Genomic DNA, 14,459 nt, shown 5'->3' with positions numbered 1-14,459 from the left:
GGTATAAAACACTGAAAATAAAAATAAAATCAAAAAATGGAAATAGGTTTCAATCCAGAGGAAAAATATAATATATAACTTCAAACTTAAAAAAAAATAGAATCCTAAATTTCCTTTCTTTACGAGAACTCTAATACAAAAAAATGAAACTAAACTAATTAAAAACAAACCTAAAGAATTTCAAATGAAAATGTTCTAAAAGCTACTAAAATTACTCCAGTAAGTCAGAACTTGTGTGCAGATAGGCAAAGAAGTGACTGCAATTTCAGGAATTTTTTTTTTTTTAATCTTAAAGATAAGATAGATGTGTGAGAAAAATAAAAAATAAAACCGTTATGGAAAGGATAATGGAGACTGAAGAAAATGCTCAAGGTATATAAATCTTGATGCAATAGAACACATGGAATGGCACTAATAGGTAATGGATCATAGGATAAATGACTAATTAATGACTAATTATCATAGAATTCTGACTAAATAATCTGATTTTATGTCTCAGTATAAAATCCTAGTATTATTTTGGTTTATTGAATCACACATTAGAAAGAAGCAAAGTGAAAGAGAGAATTCATTAATTTTAAATGCCAATCCTTGCCATCAATATGCTTAAAAGTTGTCAACAAGTGGAACAAAATGAGGAAAAATATGCAAAATTATAGTTTTGAAGTTGATTGAGGTCTTGGCTAAATGCTAATCAATACATTTATAAATTCTACCAAATTCTTAAAGTAAAGAATATTTTGTTACACTTAATTTTAAAATTTTAGTAATTTTTAACTTGTAGTTCATCCTTCCAGTGACCAGGGAGGATTTTCTTTACCAATTTTCTGTATTTCAGAATCATGAATTATCCATATGTGAGCATGGAGAAAGAGGGACAGAACAGGAGCAATCACAGGAGCAATTTAAGTAATGAGATGGTAAAACAAAGAGTGGCTTTTGTTCTCTGCACAAAATGTGGCCTCAAAAGCATCAAAATAATTTGCTGAAGCACTTGAATAATTAGTTTTTATTTGCAGCAAATATTGGAATGCTTGAAATTTCCAAAAGAATAAATTACTAATGCTCAAGAATATTTCAAGAGCTATGAGAGGAACTATGATAACTGAAAACTACTTGAATTGCTAAACCACTGTGCTGATAATCCACCAATTGCATGATCAAAAATGAGTGAAGAATTTCAGGATAAGTGCTGACACTCCATTTTCCTCCTTTATGAAAACCAGAGCTCAAACAGAGTTAATAACAATGAGGTTATAATCTTGATTGATAAAGGTGAATGACTTGATGTGGTGAATACAGATCTCTACAATGCTCTCAATTAATATGTCAAAGTATTTCTAGAAAAACTAATGAGTTTTACTACAGATGGTATACATTTTGTAACTCTGTTTATCTTCTTAATCTTAAAATATTCATAAATTGTTTTTTGTAATTTTCATGGGCATCAAAGTATCTACTACTGGCTCAAAGCTATTTGCATTTTTTATTAGGGGAAAATAAAAGAAAATAATTGCTGGCAAGAATTGCAAATAACAAAAAAAAAAGTGTATTAATTTCATGTCAAATCTAAAATGCAGAATTCTTATCAGTGAGGACAGTACACAGTATGATCTGCATGACTTGAGTCTATAAATTAAGGCAGAATATTTTCCTAGGAAGTATTCCTAATTAAAATGTTCTCCTGGTTTGGGAGTAAATGGTGCAACCCACTGACCCTTATTGGATCCTAAGATAGCAGATGATACATAAATGTATTAATTTATTCAAATTATGGGCTATAAAAATATTCCTGTCAAGAGACATTTTGCAGGATGGGAAAAAGAATTTTATACAATGAAGAGTAATATAAAGTACTTTGTGCTCTATGAAGTCATAAATAATACATTGGAAATGTGCAGAAATGCTGCATCAAAATGACAGATTTCAAATAACAAATACAAAAAGCAATTTTACATTTTTCATATGGTTCTGCCGAGCTTGGTTTCTATGCTTTTAAAGAGCTTTGACACAGAAAGTTCTGGTCTTCTGGCTGTGCATGCACAGCCATCTTACAGAACTTTTACTTAATCAGTGCATTTCACTTTTCATTATTGGTGCTACAACACAACTGATAAATGATAATCTCTTTGTGCACAACAGTCCTCAGTGTTTGGGTTTTTGGTTTTTTTTGTATCCAGTTTCTCAGTTCTGACTTCTCTGTCACACATTACACAACTTGCCATAATATCATGGCTGACAATTTTTAAAGCATACATTCAAGACAAACCAGATTTCACCTACATTCTAGAGATACAATTCCCACTGATTCAACTGGCCACAGAACTATGCCATCATCATCTATTTTAGAAAACAAGGCTCCTTAGCTGTCCTTTTGTATATATGTAAGATACTAAACTTGCATGTATGATCCTAAACTTGTAAAAGCAATAATACAAGGATTTCTAGAATTCTACTGAAAACTGATAATTAAAATTTACATTAATTTACATAAATTACCTTTTTGCTGACACATATTCATTTAGAAGCTCTTTTGGTCAAAACATCATTACACATCTTCTAGCTTTACTAGCCAGTGTTGAAACATTTTATACAACTACAGTCCAAATATTAACACCAAAGCCTTGTTTTCTATAGCTTCAGAGAAGATGCATCCCTTTAAAAGGAGGCAGGCTGTTTTATTTCTCAATAAAATTGTAATTACAACACCCCATGTTAGACCGACTCATTGACTATATACTACACACCCCCTGTATGCATGAATACAATTATGAAAGCAAGAAGTGCTCAATGCTTTCCTCTGTATAATTTAAATGGAATATTTGAAAGATACATAGTGTGCATGATTACTTTCTGCTGCAGAGAGATGATAAAAGTCCACAATATTTTAACTGGAAAAAAACCCCAGAAGGCTATATGGGGTTTTTATATCTAGGCCACAGAATTCATCACACAAATCTGAAAAGATATAGAAACATTTGGCTTGTGGTTTAAATATACCAACATGAACTTAATAAGTTCTTGGGAGTAGGAGGAGGGGTTTTTTTTCGCTTTTCCTGGTTCTTTTCTGGACAATGAAATTTATGTACAGTTGCTGCCACAGAAAAGTTTCACAGAAGAGATAAGATAAATTAACAAGATGAATGTAATTTATGTAGCTATTTGGCCAATTTTTTTCTTTTTGTAGTTTTTCTATTGACAAAACAAAAAAGGATATGTACTGTAGGTTAGAACAAAACTTTATAATCTCTATTTTTCCTAGGAAAATTTCTATGATGAGGCATGTAAATCCTAGGAGTTTCTGCAAGTTTCTATTACTTGTGGGTGTACTAGGATTAAATTAATTGCTCCCTACAACAACAAAACAAAAAAAAGAGAATGAGCTTTATTATAAGACTCATACTAAGGAGAAATTAGCAAGTGGCAAATGCTGCTATCAACTATCAATCATATCTGGCTTTGTAGCATTTAATAGAGAGGTGAATTGTTTTGTTTATAATGCTCACTGCCTCTTCTTAATGTGACAATGGAACCACAATAAGGAAGGCACAGCAGCCTGTAGCTCCAGATGGATGATGGATGGATGGATGGATGGATGGATGGATGGATGGATGGATGGATGGATGGATGGATGGATGGATGGATGGATGGATGGATGGATTCATGGATTCATGGATGGATTCATGGATTCATGGATGGATTCATGGATGGATGGATGGATGGATGGATGGATGGATGGATGGATTCATGGATTCATGGATTCATGGATGGTGTGTGCCAGGATCATCTTGCTGGGCCATGCCAGCAGCTCCTCCCGTGCACTCTGGTGATCCAGCAGAGCCATTCACAATAATCAAGCAACCAGAAGAGCCTTCAAGCTTTGTCTTTGCCACCACTGAATCAGACTCAATTTGTCAGCGTGATGTGGGTGAAGAGGAAGGGCTCAAGGCAAACAGGCAGGTGCTGTAAATACAGCTTAGGCTACAAGAACCTACAAAGATCATATTTCTCCCTCATGGGTACTTATGATTCCCATGAAATTATAGTGATCAGTAGATCAATTTGCAGAATTCCAGTAAAGAAATTGACTTTTTTTTTTCCTTAATGCCAGTGTCAAATAGATAATAATGACAAACAAGTTCAACCAACTCATTTACAGGCCAGAATGTATTGGCATGGTCTTCACCACCTCAAAACTGTCCTACATCTGACAGGCTGCAACTGACAGGCCTGGGAATAATATTAAATAATATTAATTATTAAAAATAATTAATGTTATTTAAAGGCCTGGAACATGCTGCCTGTTTTTCCCCAAGTTTCTAAGAAGCATGGAAAACCACTGCCTACTAAACATAGATTCAGTTAAAAAATTAATGAAAGGTGAGACATAAAGTTAGAAAGCCCCTTTCCAAATGCCAGGGGGTTGTATTAATAAAAGGGCACTGACTATGAAAGGTTTGTGCGTTTTTGGCACAAGACATATTCAAGTATTATGAGTTTTGATGTATCTGGAAAAATTCTGGTCTATTCTGTGGAAAGGAGAAATAAAAGTTTGATAAAATATAAAGCAATCTGTAGAAGATGCTTTATCAAACCCAAAGAAAATTGCTCAATTACTCAGAAAACTGAAGAATTTTATGTAGTGATAGAATCTTGTTTGAGGTGTTTATTTGCTATTATTTCTGTGTTAAAGCTGTCATGGACCTACAAACTAGCTGAAGCATGTAATATTAGCACTCTATTGGAATGCTTCCAAATGGGCTTTAGAAAATAACTGGACCCATTTTTAGCTTAGCAACTATAAAACAGCAAGACAGAAAGCAAAAGCAGCATAATTTTGCAGCTATATAATTTTGGAAATAAAAGGACTTTGAAAGTAAATGAAAAATGCAAACCATTTGCTCAGTACAACTTATATGGTAAAAGTTCTTTCATTAAAATTTATTTTAATATGAAAAAAACAGTATTAGAACACCAAGGCTACAAAGTTTTGCACTCACAAGTTAGAAAGTTCTAGACTTGAAATTATTCATCAGCACTAGGACAGAGTCCTCAGCTAGGTATCAAAATAGTTGTCCTTTTTTCCTTGCAGGATAAAATTTACTCCCTCAGCAGACAGCTTTGGAGCATTGCTTTTTATTTTTTCATTCAAACTGTTCATCCCATGGATTATTTTCTTCCTTCTAAACAAATTCCCAAGATGGAATAAATATTTTTTTTGGGGGGTGGGAGGAGGCACAGGAAGTGTTTAAATTATACTTTTCCTACAGTATCTTTAACCTAGATTAACTTAAAATTCCTGAGTATTGCCTAATTCTCACTTGAATCACCTACTTCTAATCTGTGACTCTCAAGATTCAGGCTGGCTGTTGAAATATCCTGAAAGCCTAAAATGCATTTATATATATATATATATATATATATATATATATATATATCTCTTTGACACTGAAATTTCTCGGGGCCTGGAAATTCTACTCTGGAGAACAAATATGACTTGCCAGCCTTGCACAGTCTGATGCAGACAGACTTGCATTCTCCTTGAAGCCACAAAGAAAGCACTTCCTAACATGTTACCTTAGATAGGACACTTGGTAGTCAGGTTTACATCAAACCTAACATCAAACAGCAAAATCAGCTGCTGCTTTTCACACCTGTGATAGTGGCCTCCCTTCCCTCCACCCCTCTCCCTGCTCAGCAGCTGAATGATTAGAGAGTGTGCACAGATTTTTGTGAGAGAGCCAAACCTGTCTCTGTTCCAGGGGAAGAATGAGCATGATTTCCCGAGGTAGTGATTAAAGCAAGCCCTGAGCCAGGGGGTGGATTGCAGATAACTGGGCCCTGTCCTTTTCAAAGGATAACTTTACCCTTCTATCAAGTTATTTTAAAGTGTAAAATAAATGAACTTTTCTGATAAGAAGGGCAGATGTGGCTTCCCAGCATTTGTACCACTAAATTTTTGTTGGGTTAGAGAAACTGACTGTTCTCTCTTTTTTCACTCAGTGAACATATAATACTTCAAAACATAATGGAAACCATTGTGATAGAAGTCAAGGGAAGGAGAGAACATTGGAGATGTAGATCTGAACATGCTATCTATGTCCCTTTGAAGGTATGGCTTTTATCACCTGGTATTAATTTGCTCTCTGATAGATCCCTTGGAGCCTCTTCTACTGAAACTTTCATTATATATAAAAGAACTGGGAATTTTCTGAGGCAGAAGAAGAGACTATTCCTAAATCTTCAATGCTTAAAAAAAAGACATGTTAAAATATAGTACATCCTCAATATTTCCTGGTGCATGTTTTTTGACGGTTACAATTTCATTAAAATCTGATTCCTATTCATACAGTGAGATTTTTTTCCAGGCCTGGAGATCAGGCCACTGAAATCTTCCTATGGCATGAGGCCAAGCCTTGTTACAGGTATTAATTTCTTTGCACAATTCACTTGTGAATTGAGATGGCATTATTAGTTACATTTTACAGGTACTAAAAACAAAGTGGCCAAAGGAGCAAAGTAGTTTGATATCCTCAGGGACAAAATTTAATAGCTTTTTAATGCTAAGAAAACAGCTGTCATTAATCTCACTTGTCCAAAAATGTAGCAGAATCAAGTGCTTGGAGTTAGGAACCCACAAATTTGAAACTACACACAATAAGCATTTTCTATTGAGAGATTTAACCATTATTGGGAGTTCAAATCTTTCCCTGAGTGCTACTCAGTTCCTTTAGGATGGTCTTCTGTGTTTCCACAATTGCTTCCCAAACACCTTTGTATTTTTCTCTGCTGAGAGTTACTACAATAGTTACCCTACAGCGAAGGCAAAGACTGATTGTACAGTTTCATTCTCAAAACCATGCTTTTCACATTATAAGTTAAATAATGAGCACCACAGAAATTTAGAACCATTACCAAACTTATAAAAATTATGAAATCTGAATTGTTATTTAAAAAGAAAGTGAGGAAAAACCTTAATGATGGGATGCTGACATTGGTTAAAAATATGCAGTTTTGCTATTGTATCATAAGAATACCATTATAAACATGGATGGATGCAAATTATGTACAATTAATTATAGATCTCCCTAGCCTCCACATATGTCAAAGAAAGAACCGAGTTCACTGAATTCTATTTATGTACTCTTGCCTTGTGGTCAACAGACTGAACATTAATTAAGGGAAAAAATCAAATTCTGGTCTCTGCCTTTGCATCTTTGGTTCTAGTAGTGCTAACATATCTAAAGGGATTCAACGGGTTTTGGAAAAATTAAATTTAGACCCACAAGCTTGTTGATAATTCAAAAATCATTACTTCCTATTTAGTCAATTTTCATGAGACCAATTAAATGCATAAAGTTGTTCATACGCTGGCATTTTTGAAGAACCTGACCACACATTTAGCAGTAAGATACCTTTAAAAATAAAAATATGAGCCAGCTTAAAAACCTGAATCACAAGTAATGATAACCGTACTTCCAGAAGAAAGGTTATGCATAAAAAATGCAAGCATTAGGTGTAAGGAAATTTAACCTGCTAATTTATAGGGAATTTTTATATTATATTTGAGTTCTAAATAGTACCTTGAAAGACTCCTCGTCTGCAGGGAGATATATTCAAAGTGTAAGCAACAGTGTCCTCTGGGTTGACAACCACATAAGGGGCACCACTCAGCATTGAGAGATTGGAATACACCTGGGGAGGACAAATCACATGAGGAAAACTCATCCAAGGCAAGTGACTATTGCAAGAACACCACAGAGACAATATCCATTCTACCTGCTTTGGAGAGTAGAGTAGAAAATATGGTATCAGTAAGTCCTAAATTTTATGCAAATGAAAGAATACACACTGTAAGAGAAATGCTGGTATATGCAGATGATAGAAAGCACAAATTTCCAAGTCATTGCTCAACATGATCGAAAGTATATTTCTCAGACCACAGAACTGCTTACATATGCAGAGATTTGCACAGTTAGGTCCTTAATATTTTACACATATTTTTGTTAGAAATATAACAAAGAGATACAGCAGTACTGATCCATCTAAATAGACAGAGCAAAGCAAAATCTGAAGTGTCATTTTAACATCATTTGCTAGACCTCAAATTCTATTAGACTGTGCTTTTCGATATGTCACATTTCGTAAATGACATATACACATGGCATGCATGGTAACTCTCAGGGCAATGGAGAAACCAATAGAATTTTCATATGCAGAACTTTTTTGCAAACTGTAAAGCCCATTGGGAGAATATAGGGTGAGTATTTTTAATTGCATCTCATTTCTTTCTCTCTTGTACAGAGCTGCTACAGAGGAATTCTTTGAGCAGCTGCTCATGGTGATGCCTTAGGATTTTAGCTTTTATATTTTTCAAATCCTGTACTACATTAGTATATGACTCTATTTAGAGTGTTAGTTAACTGTCTTCACTTTTGATCAGACAAAACAATCCTTCTACACCTGAAATTCATGGACACCCTACTGCCTCAGGCCCTGAAAAGTATAAACAAAAGTGAATTGGAGGGGGACAAAGTGGGGGATTATTACTTGATTACCTGAAGCTGTAATTGTAGGGTTAACCCCTGATACGTAAATGGACCAAATTTATATCTGTCTGAAAAATTCATTACCATTCATTACCATCCATTTTTGGAGTAGCCCCTTGGGGAGGCTTCATCTGCCCTTAATGTACCTGAAGGCCCTTCATTAAATATATCTGCTTTTCTTCTCTTAATTCTGTCTGACCTCTGTTTTTAGGTAAGCAAGGAAAAGACATCAGTGGAAAAGGCAGAGCTGGCCTGTCAAGCATCCAAGTGGATACCTGCATTCCAGAAAGATCTCTTTGGCACCACTAAGAGCATTAGATACACATTCATTTTTTAAGTAAATATATTTTTTTATTATTTTCTGTAGAAAATAAGCATATTCTTAAATGATCTTTTTTTCTGATACAGACAATCATTGCCTACAATTAATTCCTTCTCTGTGGTATTTATGTTACTGTAATTCCTTTTTCTGGTGCTGGTTCTTCTAAATCCAGAATTTCTATTCCAAGTAACAGATTAAAAAAACCTGTAAAGCAACAGACTTCCTCTTCCCCAACAAATCTAAATTTCAAACTGGATATTGAAAGTCCAGCATCCAGAAAGAATAAGAAGAGACTACTTGGCAAGAGGGAAAAAAAAGGCTAAAAAAGAGACAGATGAAAAGACTTGTTTAATTGCCACTTGGAGAAAAATAACTGGAAAAAAAATCTTTAAGTTGTCAACAAAGAGCAAAGCATAGGAAGGGTAGGGCTGTTACACTCTGAAGATGGGGAAGATATTAATTTCTTAACATGTAAACAATAAATTAGACTCCTACATTTATGGACTTTTTCAGTTTACAATGAATGTACACAAGAGTAAAGGATAAGTACCTAAAAATACAGCTAGAATAATAGAAATGACAGCAAATTACTAGAGATAGAAATAAGATTAGTTTAAATGAGACTTCTCTTTAAGGAAAAAGTAACATGGAGACAGAAACAGAAGTAGGATAAATGTGATTAATTTAAATTAGATAAAAAGCAGAAGGGTAGGGTAATACAGTTCTATCAAAGACTGGACATACCTAACAAGTTTCTACCAAAAGATATCAAAGTAAAAGGAACACTATTGACATGGTTGACTCTAATAAACATGAAATGCCTCTGGATTCCTGATGAGTAGAGATGGACTGGAAGTTTGCTTTTCAGTCGTTCAAGATAAATTTTGACAAGTTTTCATAGTAGTGAACTCACAGAAGCGTAATTATTTTAAAATTAAGTTTTTAATCTTAAGGAAGGGACTGTATAACCAAATAGGAAAATATTGAGTAGAAGCAATGAAATTATGTCAGTATACACATGGCCACTGTTCCAGTGCTTGAATCCAGATCTTATATCAAGAGACATGAATAAATTCTCCCTTCTCTGTCCTGTATCACATTAAACCTTTTGGGAGCAGATGCTCACTAAAACTTGTACATAACTGATGCTGACCTCTGACTGCTGTCACCTTTCCAGCTGCAGTCATTAAACTCGTATTGTCAAGCTGCTCATTATTCCAGAGCTATAACACAAATACTTACCATCTTATTAAGGAATCACCCCCATTCATTTACCAACCCTATTTGTCTCTGTTATTTAAGTTACTCACACCTCAGTCAATCTCCAAGCAGTGGTCACAACAGCACAGTCTCCTATTCCAGCCTCCTGAGGAGGTTTATCGTTGTGACAGACATCACTCACCAGGTACCTCTCATGTGTTCTTAAATAGAACTTTGTCTTGCTCCAATGGTCATGTGATTTATCAGCTCTGTTACTGAGGCTAATTAAATGATCAACCTCAGATGACAAATGGATACTAAAAGTGCATGCCCATGCTTGCCCATGCACACAGGCAATTTATCCCAATATCAGAATTCATACCGAGAATCATTCTCATTTGTTCACAGAGAATATTGGGAATTAGAATTTGGGATTCTAATATGGCATAATGTTGTATAACATGTCTCTGCTAACTGCAGGTCTATTACAAAATAACAATACATCCAGGAATACTCAGAAAGTGAAAAAAATGGAGAATTTAAAAGTACAGATAGGGGAAATTCCAGAAATTGCAGATTTCTACAACAATAAGAAGCCGCAAAGATTATGTAAGTTTAGAGCAAAGCTTTGAGTGAAGCAACAAAAGAATTTATACACTTAAGTTAACTTTGTTCTGAATATCAGAGAGCTATTTCTTATTAAAATGTATTTTTATGAGGCTTTTATGAGGATGTAAGAACAGGACACAATTTTAGTCATAGATGTAGTATTGAATAACCTAATATCCTATAATAATCTACAACACTGTGTTCCTGAAGGTACCTTAATATGCCTAACAAAATCTATTGATCACTACTATTAGGCAAATACATTTTTTGAAGGAAGAAAATAGGGCATAAATTGGGGTGCTTTTATCAACAACAAAAATAATACTTATTTACAAGGTATTCAAAATTAGTCAAGATATGAAATTACATCTTCCAGTTAGTGGGAGAGGCAGTTTGTCAGCTTCTGTCCTGATGTGCAACCAGAGAATGATGAACAATTACAGGCAGATTAACCACAACCCACACCAAGGGTAGGGATGCAGAGATCTGTACTTACACCAGGTTTATATTGAGAAAAACAGGTAGATCTGCAGATACACACTGAGAAACACACAAAATTTATCAGGAATAAATAATTGGGTAAATAATAAATAGTTTCTTAAAATATGTTACATCACTATCACTCTGGAAACTAGAATTGCAGAATAACTCAATGGAGACAAAGTGTAAATTATCATTAAAGTTATCATTGTGACCCTGCACAACATTTGCTCAAATCAATCCATACCCAAGGATTTGGTTTTTAAATTATAGTATTCTCCTTTTTCTTAGATATCAAGTCATTATTTACACACAGCGAGAAAGTATGAATGGTGTACACATATAAAATGCTGCAACTAATTTATCAGCCACTGGCTTGAAAACTCATTCAGCAGAACTGTAATATGGCCATTTAACATGAACAGAAATGGAAAACCAAACTTCAAAATTACAGTAAATTTTTCCACAGCTGAATAACCAAATAAGTATAACTCCAAAAACTTCAAGGCAACGTGGTGAATGGATGTAAGAACATAATCATATATACTTAAACTCCATTGTTTCTTAGTATAACAAAGTTAGACAGTATCATACTCAAGTTTCCATTTGAAAATTGTTTCTCAGGTCTGTTTAACAATATTAAGAGGCTCTACTTAGCAAAAAGATAATGCTCTTTGACCCTAGGCCAGAACCTGATCTGTGAGAGTCTCTGATCAATCTGACAACCAGACTCTTTACAAAACTCTCAAGAATGGCATGTTTCCAAAACAAGCCCCCATTACTTTCCCTCATCCACCTTTCAGTGCACACTTTCCAAATTCCTGAATCACTAGGAACTCATTTAATTCTTGCAATCATTTTTATTTTGCCACCAGCATGTTACCACATTGAAATAAAACATCTTTGCATTGTACTGAGGATATTCCCCAAATAATTCCTGCCTGTTGATCAGTAATATGGAGTTCTACATAATGAAAAATGCTACATAATCCAGATTTGATCTTAAACCAAGCCACGTGTCAAGACCACTAACACATTTCAAGAAAGAAACTTGACCTAAGACCTTACTATGCCCTTAATTGATCTAAAAATTTCAAAATAGGTTATCAAAAAACAGCTGGTAAGAAATACAGTTATTCCTAAATTCTGTAGGCCTTTGAACCATTCATTATTGCTAAGAAGATTGCTTTTTCTTTAGTGAAAATAACCCTGTTACAGAAGTACTGGTAGATACAGTGGAAGCCAAAGGAATTGAAATTGAAAGGACAGATAAAAATTGAAGCATTATGGAAAACACAGATCCACTTGTTGTTAAAGAACATGAACTTGACCTTCAACAATCAGGTTACTGCACTTGCACAGAATTTGTCAAATACATTACCAAACAAGAGCGAAGCCCCTCATTAAAGGTTTATGGTACATCATTTTAATACTATAAGCCATTTTTTACAAATACCTAACCTTCATGACATTGTCTTGGCAACATTGTAAAAACCCAAAATGGATATATAGAGAATAGATGTAAAAACACTGAAAAACAGGGGATTTAATATTTTTTCATTATGTATTTATTCTACAATTTTATAAAATACTAATAGCTTGTATAACCTAATGCCTGAAAAGCAATTTACCTGGGTCTTGAGATTCCTTCGGAGAGTTTACTTTAATGACATCTATTTTAAACAGCAATGAGAAAAACAGTTGCACAATTTTATATTTTTATTGCAAAACCATGCCTTGAAAGAATTAGGCACCTTTATAGCTAACGTTTCTATCAAAGGTATCATTAGAAGAAGCCATCAACACATCAGAAAATTATGTATATCCAGTTGACAAAGATTTATATAAGTAAACAAGAAAATTGCATTTAAAGTTTTGTCATGAGACCAAGAGATTGGATTTTCATAAAAATGCTTTACACTTCCTCTTTTTGTCAGAGGAATTGAATGTAATTTTACAGACATGAAAATTCATTTACACTGCAGTCACTTACTTTCTATTAATTCATTATCAGAGAAGGATGTGCTCTCTGGCTAATGTTATATATGCAAAAATTCTTTATGAATTCTGTTGTGAATTTTTTTTTTAATATGCAGGAGTAAGTTAATCACAAGGAAGATTATTTGTTGTAAGATCCCCTAGAAGCAAACACGAAGAACACAGTGGCAGCAGTTCCCTAAGGTTTACACATCAATAAGTAGAAAAGAATTCATAAAACCATTCCCATTTTTCAAGGGAATTTATGGAAATTGTCTTTTTAATCATGGAAAGCTTTGTGAGCACTGAAAGTGTTTTGCTTAGAAGTTATAAATGTAGACTGATGGAGCCATGCACATGACCTCCACTGAATTGCAAAGGCACTCCTTCCCTCCTCAGCTCTAGGTCCACACTAATGGTTGCACAGACAATCAAACCACATATATAAAAATTATTGCTGCCCCAGACATAAACCCTCTGTATATGATTGAAAAGGGAAAAAAATTATTCAGATGGAAGAGGGCTGTCTTTCTGCAGTAAAGGCAAGTATTATTTCTCTCTTCCTCGTTCCAGACTTAGATTTCATTTTAAATAGTCACTTTTGCAGTAGTACCCTCATTTTGGCTTAGGCTATAAGAAAAATACAGCAAATATGAGAAACAGAGTAGTATATATATAACGCAATCTTATTTTTTAATGAAATGAGGGTTTTTGTTAAGCTTATATTTTAATATATTCAGTTATTAAAATGAAATAGTGAAGCTAAATTTACACCTTCAAGGCAATATTACCCAAGTATTAGTTCAACTAAATTACTTGTTGCTAAGTATTCATCGTGCAGTAAATTATTTATGGATGTGCCTGTAAATTATGATGTTTGTCAGCTACTGGCACATCTCATACCATTCTTGATATAGGTTGAGCTTTATTACTTCAGTAAATGAAATTCTTGTGGGTTTTTTGGGGGGTTTTTTTGCGTTTTTTTTTTAATATCATGTGCATCCCAGTTAATCTATGAGAAATTATTTCATATGGTGGATATACTCCAGCAATGCAGGGTGTATGGGGCACATTAAGCAGCCAATCCAATAATGAAGATATTCATTAGCCAACAAAATTACAAAACATCTCATCAAAAAAAAACCAAAAAAAACCAAAAAAAATCCAAAACCATTACTTTGTGTATTATCTTTGCTCTGTCTGCCAAGACTGACAACATTTCCTTTATCTAATCACCAATGTAGCTACAGCACAATACAGAAAACTGTCAAAGATGCTGGATTAAACAGGAGGAGGAGTTGTTGGGCTGCCAGCAACTGCTC

The 14,459-nt window shown here is 34.2% G+C and overlaps 1 protein-coding gene across 7 annotated transcripts in view; it reads right to left on the bottom strand.

Moving 5' to 3' along the window:
• CFAP47 (cilia and flagella associated protein 47) overlaps positions 1-14,459 on the bottom strand; it is a 260,862-nt gene that overhangs the window by 121,767 nt on the left and 124,636 nt on the right. For all 7 annotated transcript variants that reach the window (XR_010355419.1, XM_064407367.1, XM_064407368.1 and 4 more), the window contains exon 49: positions 7,584-7,695. Coding sequence is in view for 6 of the 7 variants with exons in the window: in XM_064407367.1 (XP_064263437.1) it covers positions 7,584-7,695 (112 nt within the window). In the remaining variant the exon portion in view is untranslated. The remainder of the gene's footprint in view (positions 1-7,583; positions 7,696-14,459) is intronic.

The sequence above is a fragment of the Passer domesticus genome, chromosome 2, assembly GCF_036417665.1.
Source record: "Passer domesticus isolate bPasDom1 chromosome 2, bPasDom1.hap1, whole genome shotgun sequence".
Classification (NCBI taxonomy): Eukaryota; Metazoa; Chordata; class Aves; order Passeriformes; family Passeridae; genus Passer; species Passer domesticus.
Note: the sequence above shows the minus strand (reverse complement) of the source record. Positions and strands in the feature narration are given on the sequence as shown.